The sequence below is a fragment of the Oncorhynchus clarkii genome, chromosome 12 (genome assembly GCF_045791955.1).
Source record: "Oncorhynchus clarkii lewisi isolate Uvic-CL-2024 chromosome 12, UVic_Ocla_1.0, whole genome shotgun sequence".
Lineage (NCBI taxonomy): Eukaryota > Metazoa > Chordata > Actinopteri > Salmoniformes > Salmonidae > Oncorhynchus > Oncorhynchus clarkii.
This window is the reverse complement of record NC_092158.1, coordinates 66,495,756-66,508,228: the sequence shown is the minus strand read 5'-3', so window position 1 is coordinate 66,508,228 and position 12,473 is coordinate 66,495,756. Positions and strand designations below refer to the sequence as shown.

Genomic DNA, 12,473 nt, shown 5'->3' with positions numbered 1-12,473 from the left:
GTGTTCATGTTGAGTGTTCTTATTAAATACCACGGACACTTACCATGCCGCATATTGGTCCGATCCTTGCTACACCTCCTCTTCAGTGGTGGTAACGGGCAGCAGCAACAGCGGCCGAGGACACAAGACTCCTGGACGTGGGAGGAAATCCTAGAGGGGAGAGGACCCTGGGCTAAGCCAGGGGAATATTGTTTACCCAAAGTGCAGCAGGAGAGGCAGCAGCAGCAGAGGCAGCAGCAGCAGCAGCAGAGGCAGCAGCAGCCGGAGAGGCATCTTCAGAGGAAGAGGAGGAAATCTGTCGTGACAGAATCACCCACCAACCAAGGACCAAGTGGCGTGGTAACGGGCAGCAGCAACAGCGGCCGAGGACACAAGACTCCTGGACGTGGGAGGACATCCTAGAGGGGAGAGGACCCTGGGCTAAGCCAGGGGAATATCTGGCTTAGCCCTACCATGGGAACAGGTGGAGGCAGTGAGAAGAGCAGAGGCAGCCGGAGAGAGGAGCGATACGAGGGAATGCGACTGGCAAGGAAGCCCGAGAGGCAGCCCCAAAAATGTATTGGGGAGGCACACAGTGAGTGTTTGCGAAGCCAGGTAAGAGACCTGCGCCAACTTCCTGTGCTTACCGGAGAGCGAGAAGGACAAGGCAGGCACTGTGTTATGCTGTGGAGCACACGGTGTCCCCAGTGTGGGTGCATAGCCCGGTGCGGTACATACCAGCTCCTCGTATCGGCCGGGCTAGAGTGGGCATCGAGCCAGGTAAGGTTGGGCAGGCTCGGTGCTCAAAAGCTCCAGTGCACCTGCACGGTCAGATCTATCCAGTGCCACCTCCACGCACCAGCCCTCCGGTGGCAGCCCCCCGCACCAGGCTGTCTCTCCATCTCATCCCTACAGGTGCTCCCGCCTTTTCAGCGCTGCCAGAGCCTTGCCCCTCTCCAGCGCTGATAGAGTCTCACGCCTGTCCAGAGCTGCTAGAGTCTCCCGCATGTCCAGAGCTGCTAGAGTCTCCCGCCTGTCCAGAGCTGCTAGATTCTCCCGCCTGTCCAGAGCTGCTAGAGTCTCCCGCATGTCCAGAGCTGCTAGAGTCTCCCGCCTGTCCAGAGCTGCTAGATTCTCCCGCCTGTCCAGAGCTGCTAGAGTCTCCCGTCTGTCCTGAGCTGCTAGAGTCTCCCGCCTGTTCAGAGCTGCTAGAGTCTCCTGCCAGTCTGTCCTGAGCTGCTAGAGTCTCCCGCCTGTCCAGAGCTGCTAGAGTCTCCCGCTTGTCCAGAGCTGCTAGGGTCTCCCGCATGTCCACAGCTCCTAGAGTCTCCGGCCAGTCTGTCATGAGCTGCTAGAGTCTCCCGCCTGTTCAGAGCTGCTACAGTCTCCCGCCAGTCTGTCCTGACCTGCTAGAGTCTCCCGCCTGTTCAGAGCTGCTAGAGTCTCCGGCCAGTCTGTCATGAGCTGCTAGAGTCTCCCGCCTGTTCAGAGCTGCTAGAGTCTCCCGCCAGTCTGTCCTGAGCTGCTAGAGTCTCCCGCCTGTCCAGAGCTGCTAGAGTCTCCCACCTGTCCAGAGCTGCTAGAGTCTCCCGCTTGTCCAGAGCTGCTAGAGTCTCCCGCTTGTCCAGAGCTGCTAGAGTCTCCCACCTGTCCAGAGCTACTAGAGTCTCCGGCCAGTCTGTCCTGAGCTGCTAGAGTCTCCCGCCTGTCCAGAGCAGCTAGAGTCTCCCGCCTGTCCAGAGCTGCTAGAGTCTCCCGCCTGTCCATAGCTGCTAGAGTCTCCCGCTTGTCCAGAGCTGCTAGAGTCTCCCGCCTGTCCAGAGCTGCTAGAGTCTCCCGCCTGTCCAGAGCTCCTAGAGTCTCCGGCCAGTCTGTCCTGAGCTGCTAGAGTCTCCCGCTGTCCACAGCTGCTAGAGTCTCCCGCCTGTCCAGAGCTGCTATAGTCTCCCGCCTGTCCAGAGCTCCTAGAGTCTCCGGCCAGTCTGTCCTGAGCTGCTAGAGTCTCCCGCCTGTCCAGAGCTGCTAGAGTCTCCTAGCTTGTCCAGAGCTGCTAGAGTCTCCCGCCTGTCCAGAGCTGCTAGAGTCTCCCACCTGTCCAGAGCTCCTAAAGTCTCCGGCCAGTCTGTCCTGAGCTGCTAGAGTCTCCCGCCTGCCCAGAGCTGCTAGAGTCTCCCGCCTGTCCAGAGCTGCTAGAGTCTCCCGCCTGTCTTGAGCTGCTAGAGTCTCCCGCCTGTCCAGAGCTCCTAGAGTCTCCGGCCAGTCTGTCCTGAGCTGCTAGAGTCTTCCGCCTGTCCAGAGCTGCTAGAGTCTCCCGCCTGTCCAGAGCTGCTAGAGTCTCCTGCCTGTCCAGAGCTGCTAGAGTCTCCCGCCTGTCCAGAGCTCCTAGAGTCTCCGGCCAGTCTGTCCTGAGCTGCTAGAGTCTCCCGCCTGTCCAGAGCCGCCGGTCTGCAAGGAGCCGCCAGAGCCGGCGGTCTGCAAGGAGCCGCCAGAGCCGCCGGTCAGCCAGGATCCGCCAGAGCCGCCAGTCAGCCAGGATCCGCCAGAGCCGCCGGTCAGCCAGGATCTGCCAGAGCCGCCAGTCTGCAAGGAACCGCCAGAGCCGCCGGTCAGCCAGGATCCGCCAGAGCCGCCGGTCAGCCAGGATCCGCCAGAGCCGCCGGTCAGTCAGGAGCCGCCAGAGCCGCCGGTCTGCAAGGAGCCGCCAGAGCCGCCAGTCAACTAGGAGCCGCCAGAGCCGTCAGTCAGCCAGGATCCGCCTGAACCGCCAGTCTGCAAGGAGCCGCCAGAGTCGCCTGTCTGCAAGGAGCCGCCAGAGCCGGCCTGTGTGCCATTAGCTGCCAGAGCTGCCGGTCTGCAAGGAGCCGCCAGAGCCGCCAGAGCCGCCGGTCTGCAAGGAGCCGCCAGGGCCGCCGGTCAGCCAGGATCCGCCAGAGCCGCCGGTCAGCCAGGATCCGCCAGAGCCGCCGGTCAGCCAAGATCTGCCAGAGCCGCCAGTCTGCAAAGAGCCGCCAGAGCCGGCGGTCAGCCAGGATCCGCCAGAGCCGCCGGTCAGCCAGGAGCCGCCAGAACCGCCAGTCTGCAAGGAGCCGCCAGAGCCACCAGTCAGCCAGGAGCCGCCAGAGCCGCCAGTCAGCCAGTATCCGCCAGTCAGCCAGGATCCGCCAGAGCCGCCAGTCAGCCAGGATCCGCCAGAGCCGTCAACCAGCCTAAGCTACCTCTCAGTCCTGAGCTACCCCTCAGTACTGAGCTACCCCTCAGTCCTGAGCTACCTCTCAGTCCTGAGCTACCTCTCAGTCCTGAGCTGCCCCTCAGTCCGGAGGAGTTTGTTTAGTCCAGTGGGGCACTTTAGTAGGGTTGCCAGTCCTAGGTTGGCAGCGAGGGTCGCCGTTCCTAGGAGGCCACAAGAACGGACTAAGACTATGGTGGAGTGGGGTCCACGTCCCGCGCTAGAGCCGCCACCGTGGACAGACGCCCACCCAGACCCTCCCCTATGGATTTAGGTGTGCGGCCGGGAGTCCGCACTTTTGGGGGGGGGGTTACTGTCACGCCCTGGCTTTAGTTATCTTTGTTTTCTTTATTATTTTGGCTAGGTCAGGGTGTGACATGGGGGATTTATGTGTTTTGTCTGGTCTAGGGGTTTTGTATGTTTATGGGGTGTCCCCTAGTCTAGGTGTTTATGTAAGTCTATGGTTGCCTAGATTGGTTCTCAATCAGAGGCAGGTGTTTATCGTTGTCTCTGATTGGGAACAATATTTAGGCAGCCATGTTCTTTGGGTATTTTGTGGGTGATTGTTTCCTGTGTCAATGTTTGTGCCACACGGGACTGTTTCGTTGCCAGTTCACTTTATTGTTTTGTATTTGTGTTCATGTAGAGTGTTCTTATTAAATACCATGAACACTTACCATGCCGCATATTGGTCCGATCCTTGCCACACTTCCTCTTCAGAGGAAGGGGAGGAAATCTGTCGTGATACCTCGGGGTGTCGCCTGCCAAATAAGTTCTGTTATACTCACAGACATCAGTCAAATAGTTTTAGAAACTTCAGAGTGTTTTTATCCAAATCTATTAATAATATGTACATTGCCTCGCGAAAGTATTCGGCCCCCTTGAACTTTGCGACCTTTTGCCACATTTCAGGCTTCAAACATAAAGATATAAAACTGTATTTTTTTGTGAAGAATCAACAACAAGTGGGAAACAATCATGAAGTGGAACGACATTTATTGGATATTTCAAACTTTTTTAACAAATCAAAAACGGAAAAATTGGGCGTGCAAAATTATTCAGCCCCTTTACTTTCAGTGCAGCAATCTCTCTCCAGAAGTTCAGTGAGGATCTCTGAATGATCCAATGTTGACCTAAATGACTAATGATGATAATTACAATCCACCTGTGTGTAATCAAGTCTCCGTATAAATGCACCTGCATTGTGATAGTCTCAGAGGTCCGTTAAAAGCGCAAAGAGCATCATGAAGAACAAGGAACACACCAGGCAGGTCCGAGATACTGTTGTGAAGAAGTTTAAAGCCGGATTTGGATACAAAAAGATTTCCCAAGCTTTAAACATCCCAAGGAGCACTGTGCAAGCGATAATATTGAAATGGAAGGAGTATCAGACCACTGCAAATCTACCAAGACCTGGCCGTCCCTCTAAACTTTCAGCTCATACAAGGAGAAGACTGATCAGAGATGCAGCCAAGAGGCCCATGATCACTCTGGATGAACTGCAGAGATCTACAGCTGAGGTGGGAGACTCTGTCCATAGGACAACAATCAGTCGTATATTGCACAAATCTGGCCTTTATGGAAGAGTGGCAAGAAAGCCATTTCTTAAAGATATCCATAAAAAGTGTTGTTTAAAGTTTGCCACAAGCCACCTGGGAGACACACCAAACATGTGGAAGAAGGTGCTCTGGTCAGATGAAACCAAAATTGAACTTTTTGGCAACAATGCAAAACGTTATGTTTGGCGTAAAAGCAACACAGCTGAACACACCATCCCCACTGTCAAATATGGTGGTGGCAGCATCATGGTTTGGGCCTGCTTTTCTTCAGCAGGGACAGGGAAGATGGTTAAAATTGATGGGAAGATGGATGGAGCCAAATACAGGACCATTCTGGAAGAAAACCTGATGGAGTCTGCAAAAGACCTGAGACTGGGACGGAGATTTGTCTTCCAACAAGACAATGATCCAAAACATAAAGCAAAATCTACAATGGAATGGTTCAAAAATAAACATATCCAGGTGTTAGAATGGCCAAGTCAAAGTCCAGACCTGAATCCAATCGAGAATCTGTGGAAAGACCTGAAAACTGCTGTTCACAAATGCTCTCCATCCAACCTCACTGAGCTCGAGCTGTTTTGCAAGGAGGAATGGGAAAAAATGTCAGTCTCTCGATGTGCAAAACTGATAGAGACATACCCCAAGCGACTTACAGCTGTAATCGCAGCAAAAGGTGGCGCTACAAAGTATTAACTTAAGGGGGCTGAACAATTTTGCACGCCCAATTTTTCAGTTTTTGATTTGTTAAAAAAGTTTGAAATATCCAATAAATGTCGTTCCACTTCATGATTGTGTCCCACTTGTTGTTGATTCTTCACAAAAAAATACAGTTTTATATCTTTATGTTTGAAGCCTGAAATGTGGCAAAAGGTCGCAAAGTTCAAGGGGGCCGAATACTTTCGCAAGGCACTGTATATCCTAGCTTCTGGGCCTGAGTAGCAGGCAGAGTAGCAAACATCCGAAGATCATCAAAGGTAAATTATTAATTTGATTGCTTTTCTGATTTTCGTGACCAAGCTACCTGATGCTAAGTGTACTTAATGTTTTATCGTGCGATCGATAAACATACAAAAACGCTTGGATTGCTTTCGCTGTAAAGCATCATTTCAAAATCTGACACGACAGGTGGATTAACAAAAGGCTAAACTGTGTTTTCCTATATTGCACTTGTGATTTCATGAATATAAATATTTGTAGTAATATTTATTGTATGTGGCGCTATGCTATTCAGCGGTTGTTGATGACACTTATCCCGTTAGTGGGATTGCAGCCACAACAAGTTTGAACTCAAATATATTTTTTAAACATTGTTTGCAAACTGATATCTGACACGTATTAATACAAAAATCACATGCAAAACAGGCAACAACAAAAACAAAACTGTATTTCTTGCTAAAGAGGTAGGGATTGAAACAGGTGGGGCTCTGAGTATTATACCATACAATGTAAACACGCATATACTCCATTCTAGATGTTAAATAATGACCTCATATAACCTCATACCATTATACAAATGGATATACAGTATATATATACAATAACTCTATTCTATCAAGAAATGTCAAGTCTTATGAAAGGACTGTGTGCTGCCACATTGGCCTATTTAATACACACGTTGTCTAATGTTATACAACAATTGACTTCATTTATCCACTGAGAATTATTAGGAGGATCCCCATGATGCCACTTAAAAGGTATATACAGTGGGGGAAAAAGTATTTAGTCAGCCACCAATTGTGCAAGTTCTCCCACTTAAAAAGATGAGAGAGGCCTGTAATTTTCATCATAGGCACACTTCAACTATGACAGACAAAATGAGAAAATAATTCCAGAAAATCACATTGTAGGATTTTTTTATGAATTTATTTGCAAATTATGGTGGAAAATAAGTATTTGGTCACCTACAAACAAACCAGGTCTGGCTCTCACAGACCTGTAACTTCTTCTTTAAGAGGCTCCTCTGTCCTCCACTCGTTACCTGTATTAATGGCACCTGTTTGAACTTGTTATCAGTATAAAAGACACCTGTCCACAACCTCAAACAGTCACACTCCACGATGGCCAAGACCAAAGAGCTATCAAAGGACACCAGAAACAAAATTGTAGACCTGCACTAGTCTGGGAAGACTGAATCTGCAATAGGTAAGCAGCTAGGTTTGAAGAAATCAACTGTGGGAGCAATTATTAGAAAATGGAAGACATACAAGACCACTGATAATCTCCCTCGATCTGGGGCTCCACACAAGATCTCACCCCGTGGGGTCAAAATTATCACAAGAACGGTGAGCAACAACCCAGAACCACACGGGGGGACCTAGTGAAAGACCTGCAGAGAGCTGGGACCAAAGTAACAAAGCCCACCATCAGTAACACACTACGCCGCCAGGGACTAAAATCCTGCAGTTCCAGACGTGTCCCCCTGCTTAAGCCAGTACATGTCCAGGCCCGTCTGAAGTTTGCTAGAGAGCATTAGGATGATCCAGAAGAAGATTGGGAGAATGTCATATGGTCAGATGAAACCAAATATAACTTTTTGGTAAAAACTCAACTCGTCGTGTTTGGAGGACAAAGAATGCTGAGTTGCATCCGAAGAACACCATAACTACTGTGAAGCATGGGGGTGGAAACATCATGCTTTGGGGCTGTTTTTCTGCAAAGGGACCAGGACGACTGATCCGTGTAAAGGAAAGAATGAATGGGGCCATGTATCGTGAGATTTTGAGTGAAAACCTCCTTCCATCAGCAAGGGCATTGAAGATCAAACGTGGCTGGGTCTTTCAGCATGACAAATATCCCAAACACACCGCCCGGACAACGAAGCAGTGGTTTCGTAAAAATAAGCATTTCAAGGTCCTGGAGTGGCCTAGCCAGTCTCCAGATCTCAACCCCATAGAAAATCTTTGGAGGGAGTTGAAAGTCCGTGTTGCCCAGCAACAGCCCCAAAACATCACTGCTCTAGAGTAGATCTGCATGGAGGAATGGGCCAAAATACCAGCAACAGTGTGTGAAAACCTTGTGAAGACTTACAGAAAACGTTTGACCTCTGTCATTGTCAACAAAGGTTATGTAACAAAGTATTGAGATAAACTTTTGTTATTGACCAAATACTTATTTTCCACCATAATTTGCAAATAAATTCATTAAAAATCCTACAATGTGATTTTCTGGGGAAATGTTTTTAAATGTTGTCTGTCATAGTTGAAGTGTACCTATGATGAAAATTACAGGCCTCTCTCATCTTTTTAAGTGGGAGAACTTGCACAATTGGTGGCTGACTAAATACTTTTTTGCCCCACTGTATATGACTAAGCTATATAAATTATTAGTTTTTATTTCTTGCCCACCAGCACCCTGCCTCATTCAGGGGACTAAACTATTATCCATTAAAAGTATTGCTTGTTTTTTGTCTCTTTTTCCATTTAGTCTTTTTTCTTATTTCTCCTCCAATCGTAGTAAGACATACAAGTGTTTAAGACAATGGACAGACTTTATAAATGAAAATCCACAAGGTCAAGTGGGAGCTAAAAGTTCTGGTTCTGGTCCCCCAGATTATCCTCTACTCCTCACCCAGATCTCCCCACCCCCTTCAGCCACCTGCCCTTGTGTGATTACCACACATAAAACGAACAGGAAAAACATGAACAGCAACACTCACAAAGTACAAAAACACAGTAAAAATAGTTACATAGAGAAACAAAAACTACAAGCATACATAAACTTAAAGTAGAAATTAATATGTGACTAATCAGCAACAAGTTTAATGTGCATCCCCTATGATGGTTAGATGAGATGTTATAAATCCACTCTCATTGGTTTCAGACAATAATGACATTTGGAAAATTTGTACAAGATACAATTTTATTCACATTTGCAATATTATTTTTTCACTGGTTTTTCAAGTAGACCGGAAATACAGTTCAGTTCAACACATGTACAAAAGGGAAATACAAAATATAAATTATAAATTATAAAAATAAAAAACAATAATTTATGGATTTAAATATAATAAATAGACTGACAGGGTCCCACATGATTGTATTCATGCTTTATAAACTGGTAAGGGCGTAGCTTCTGAAATGAGTCTGGATGATCAGTACATCTGTGCTGCAAGGATATCCAATCTTTGCAGATGACGTTTCATCTCTTTCCTGATGAGCTCCCACGCCTGTGCACTGTAGTTCTGAAAAACACAGAAAATTTCAAATATTAGAGGGGTGACCTATCTTGGCAAAATAATGAACATATTGTCTTGAACAACAGAGTAGGACTGGTGCCAAATGTAAAGCTTCTCAGAGTAGGAGTGCTGATTTAGGATCAGTTTTGTCTTTTGGATCACTATAAACAAGGAGAGAGGAGACCTGATACTAGATCAGCACTTCTCTGAGATGCTTGATACATATGGCCTCAGAACCCCTTTTTTTTTTAAATGAACACTGCTCAAGTTTAGCCTAGCCTAGTTTATATTCATTTGACTACATGTATTAAACATGTTGCCATATGAAACCAAACTCACCATTTTTCTCAGAACCTTCCTATTCAACTTCTTGAAGTACCGTTTCAGTCTCCTCTCAGGTTTCATGGCAGGTGATACCTGTTGGACAAAATTAAACAAAACATTAGCGTCATACAGATGTAGGATCTTCATTTGATCAATATTTTTTTTCTTGCACGGCAGGAAGTGGAACCTTAACATGTATTCAATGTTTGAAAAGGATTCTAAAGATTGTAATTTCCACTTTAAAACATCAAACTTGATTTGCCATAATGAAATATGAATCAAAGCTTACAAAAAATGTTCATTAATAATAATCCACAATAATTTACATTTCTCATTGCTGCAGTATTATTTATGTGACGTCGCAAAATGACTCAAAATCTGTAATTACCCATACACAGTAAGTTCGGAAAGTATTCAGACCCCTTCCCTTTTTCCAAATTTTGTTAAGTTACAGCCTTATTCTAAAATGGATTAAAGAAAAAAAATCCTCATCAATCTACACACAATATCCAATAATGATGATGCAAAAACACAAATACCTTATTTACATATGAATTCAGACCCTTTGCTTTGAGATTCAAAATTCAGCTGGAGATGTTTCTACACTTTGATTGGAGTCCACCCGAAGTAAAATCAACTGATTGAACATGATTTGGAAAGGCACAAACCTGTATATTTAAGGTCCTACAGTTGACAGTGCATGTCAGAGCAAAAACCAGGCCATGAAGTTGAGGAAATCGTCCGCAGAGCTCAGAGACAAGATTGTGTCGAGATATAGATCTGGGAAAGGGTACTTTGTAACCACCAAGACTTACTAGAGCTGGCCGCCAGGTCAAACTGAGCAATCAGGGGTAGAAGGGCCATTGTCAGGGAGGTGACCAAGAACCCGATGGTCACTCTGACAGAGCTCCAGATTTTCTCTGTGGGGATGGGAAAGCCATCGAGAAAGACAACCATCTCTGCAGTACTCCACCGATCAGGCCTTTATGGTAAAGAAGCCACTCCTCAGTAAAAGGCACATTGCAGCCCGCTTGGAGTTTGCCAAAAGGCACCTAAAGGACTTTCAGACCATGAGAAACAAGTGTCTCTATTTGGCCTGAATGCCAATCATCACATCTGGAGGAAACCTTGCACCATCAAGTATGGTGGTGGCAGCATCATGCTGTGGGGATGTTTTTCATTGGCAGGGACTGGGAGACTAGTCAGGATCGAGGGAAAGATGAACGGAGCAAAGTACAGAGACATCCTTGACAAAAACCTGCTCCAGAGCGCAGGGACCTCAGACTGGGGCAAAGGTTCACCTTCCAACAGGACAACGACCCTAAGCATACAGCCAAGACAACACAGGAGTGGCTTCGGGACAAGTCTCTGAATGTCCTTGAGTGGCCCAGCCAGAGCCCGGACTTGACCTGATCGAACATCACTGCAGAGACCTGAAATAGCTGTGCAGCGACGCACCCTATCCAACCTGACAGATCTTGAGAGGATCTGCAGAGAAGAATGACAGAAATTCCCCAAATACAGACGTGCCAAGCTTGTAGCATGATACCCAATAAGACTCAAGGCTGTAATCACTGCCAAAGGTTCTTCAACAAAGTACTGAGTAAAGGGTCTGAATACTTATGTAAATGTGATATTTCAGTTTTTTGCAAAAATGTCTAAAACACGGTATTGCTTTGTCATTATTGGGTATTGTGTGTGGATTGATGAGGGGGAAAATCTATTTAATCAATTTTAGAAAAAGCTGTAACGTAACAAAATGTGGAACAAGTCAAGGGGTTGAATACTTTATATGCACTTTATACGTAGATTTTTCCAATTGTAGAGTTAGTAGGCTACACCTAAACCAGGGCACTCCAACAATGTTCCAGGAGAACTACCTTCCTGTAGGTTTTCACTCCAACCCTAATCTACAACACCTGATTAATTAGGTGGTTGATAAACTGAATCAGGTTAGTTACAACTGGGGTTGGCGCGAAAACCTACAGGAAGGTAACTCTCCAAGAATGGGGTTGGAGAGCCCTGACCAAAACAGGGATTATACTTTAAATAGACCCGTTACTTACACAGGAATTAAGGTTCTCCAATTGGCGTTCTAGAATGTTGAGGAAATCGTCCAGGTTTTTCTTGTCCCAGGTGACAGATTTCATATTCCCATCAAACAGTTTTGTGATTTGATAGATGGTCTCTTTCAGGAATATGACTTTGTCCTCAAACTACACAGGAAGATATAAAAAGAAGATTAGAAACAGTATAGGCTTCCGTTATGGCATAAATATAACATTGGGTCAAGATCGCCATACCAAAGCATATCAGAGTTGGAGTGCTGATCTATCATCAGGACCCCCCCTCTGTCCATTCATTATAATCTATAAGTCAAAATTCTAGTCTTTACCTCAGCATCATCTATGTGTCTGTAAAGTGATGTTGGGAAAAGGACTGGGGCATTCTGTTTTGTGATATCTCCTCCCTGGAAAACAATCAATATAGTATGTTAAGTCACGTGTCAAATACTTCAAGAGCAATCAAGACAGACATAAAGTATAGCTTATACTGCAAGTACAGTAGGCCTAATGTAGATAGCGTCTCTTGATCTAGCTGTCATTATAGCCTTAGAGCCCTTTTACTATGTACATTCAAATATAGGCTAACAGTTTTTTAACACAGATGCTAAACATGAAACGTATGACTATTTTACTTGGTTGGTTGTTTTGCTGTCCTTAATACATGCATTCAGTCTCCTCTTACAATGTGCTAATAACTCACCATCTGGTCCAGCAGGGAAAGGTATTCTGCGCTCAAGTGACCGTAGTGGTGTCGGATCCAGTCACAGCAATGACACACGCTCTGCATACTGCAAATAATAACAAAAATACAACTCCAGCTCTGCATTGTATACATTGTAAATAGCAGTTTGTTTCGCTGTTAGTTATCCAGATGAGTTTGAACATCTTGGCTGTGTTAAGTAGTTTTATGTGGAATTGGGAAAGGGAAAGCTGTATAGAGAATTTCCCCTGATCAACCTACCGGAGGCGGGAACTTTCATTTTCCAGACTAGCACATGTAGCACTTGGAATTCCATGCCTGCCCCGTCTCCTGGACGAACAAATCCAAGTAAATCTATACACATTCTCCTTGAAAACAGCTTTAAATTATAGTTGAACCACAATAAAATATTATTCAATCTAGATATCAGCTAGAATATTACTAT

At 46.2% G+C, this 12,473-nt stretch overlaps 2 protein-coding genes across 3 annotated transcripts in view; one reads left to right on the top strand and one right to left on the bottom strand.

The window, feature by feature from the left end:
• LOC139422509 (interferon a3-like) overlaps nt 1-12,473 on the top strand; it is a 119,184-nt gene that overhangs the window by 19,848 nt on the left and 86,863 nt on the right. The window lies entirely within an intron of this gene.
• Nucleotides 8,676-12,409, bottom strand: LOC139422160 (interferon a3). 2 transcript variants are annotated; one of them, XM_071173315.1, is made up of 6 exons: nt 12,290-12,409; nt 12,029-12,116; nt 11,658-11,732; nt 11,329-11,478; nt 9,278-9,355; nt 8,676-8,944 (listed from the first exon to the last, which is right to left on the bottom strand). In XM_071173315.1, the coding sequence occupies exons 2-6, from the start codon at nt 12,113-12,115 to the stop codon at nt 8,855-8,857; spliced, it is 480 nt and encodes a 159-aa protein (XP_071029416.1). In that variant the 5' UTR covers nt 12,116; nt 12,290-12,409; the 3' UTR covers nt 8,676-8,854. The 2 variants fall into 2 exon arrangements, with proteins under 2 accessions (XP_071029416.1, XP_071029415.1); XM_071173314.1 differs by lacking the exon at nt 12,290-12,409 and having other exon boundaries at nt 12,029-12,163.

Excerpts from the sequence above, each read along its gene's own strand:
- LOC139422160 (XM_071173314.1), bottom strand. The coding sequence starts at position 12,163 with ATGTATACAATGCAGAGCTGGAGTTGTATTTTTGTTATTATTTGCAGT. Across the intron at positions 11,479-11,657 it reads GACACATAGATGATGCTGAG|TTTGAGGACAAAGTCATATT; the intron begins GTAAAGACTAGA and ends CTTCCTGTGTAG. Across the intron at positions 9,356-11,328 it reads TGGAGAACCTTAATTCCTGT|GTATCACCTGCCATGAAACC; the intron begins GTAAGTAACGGG and ends TTTGTCCAACAG.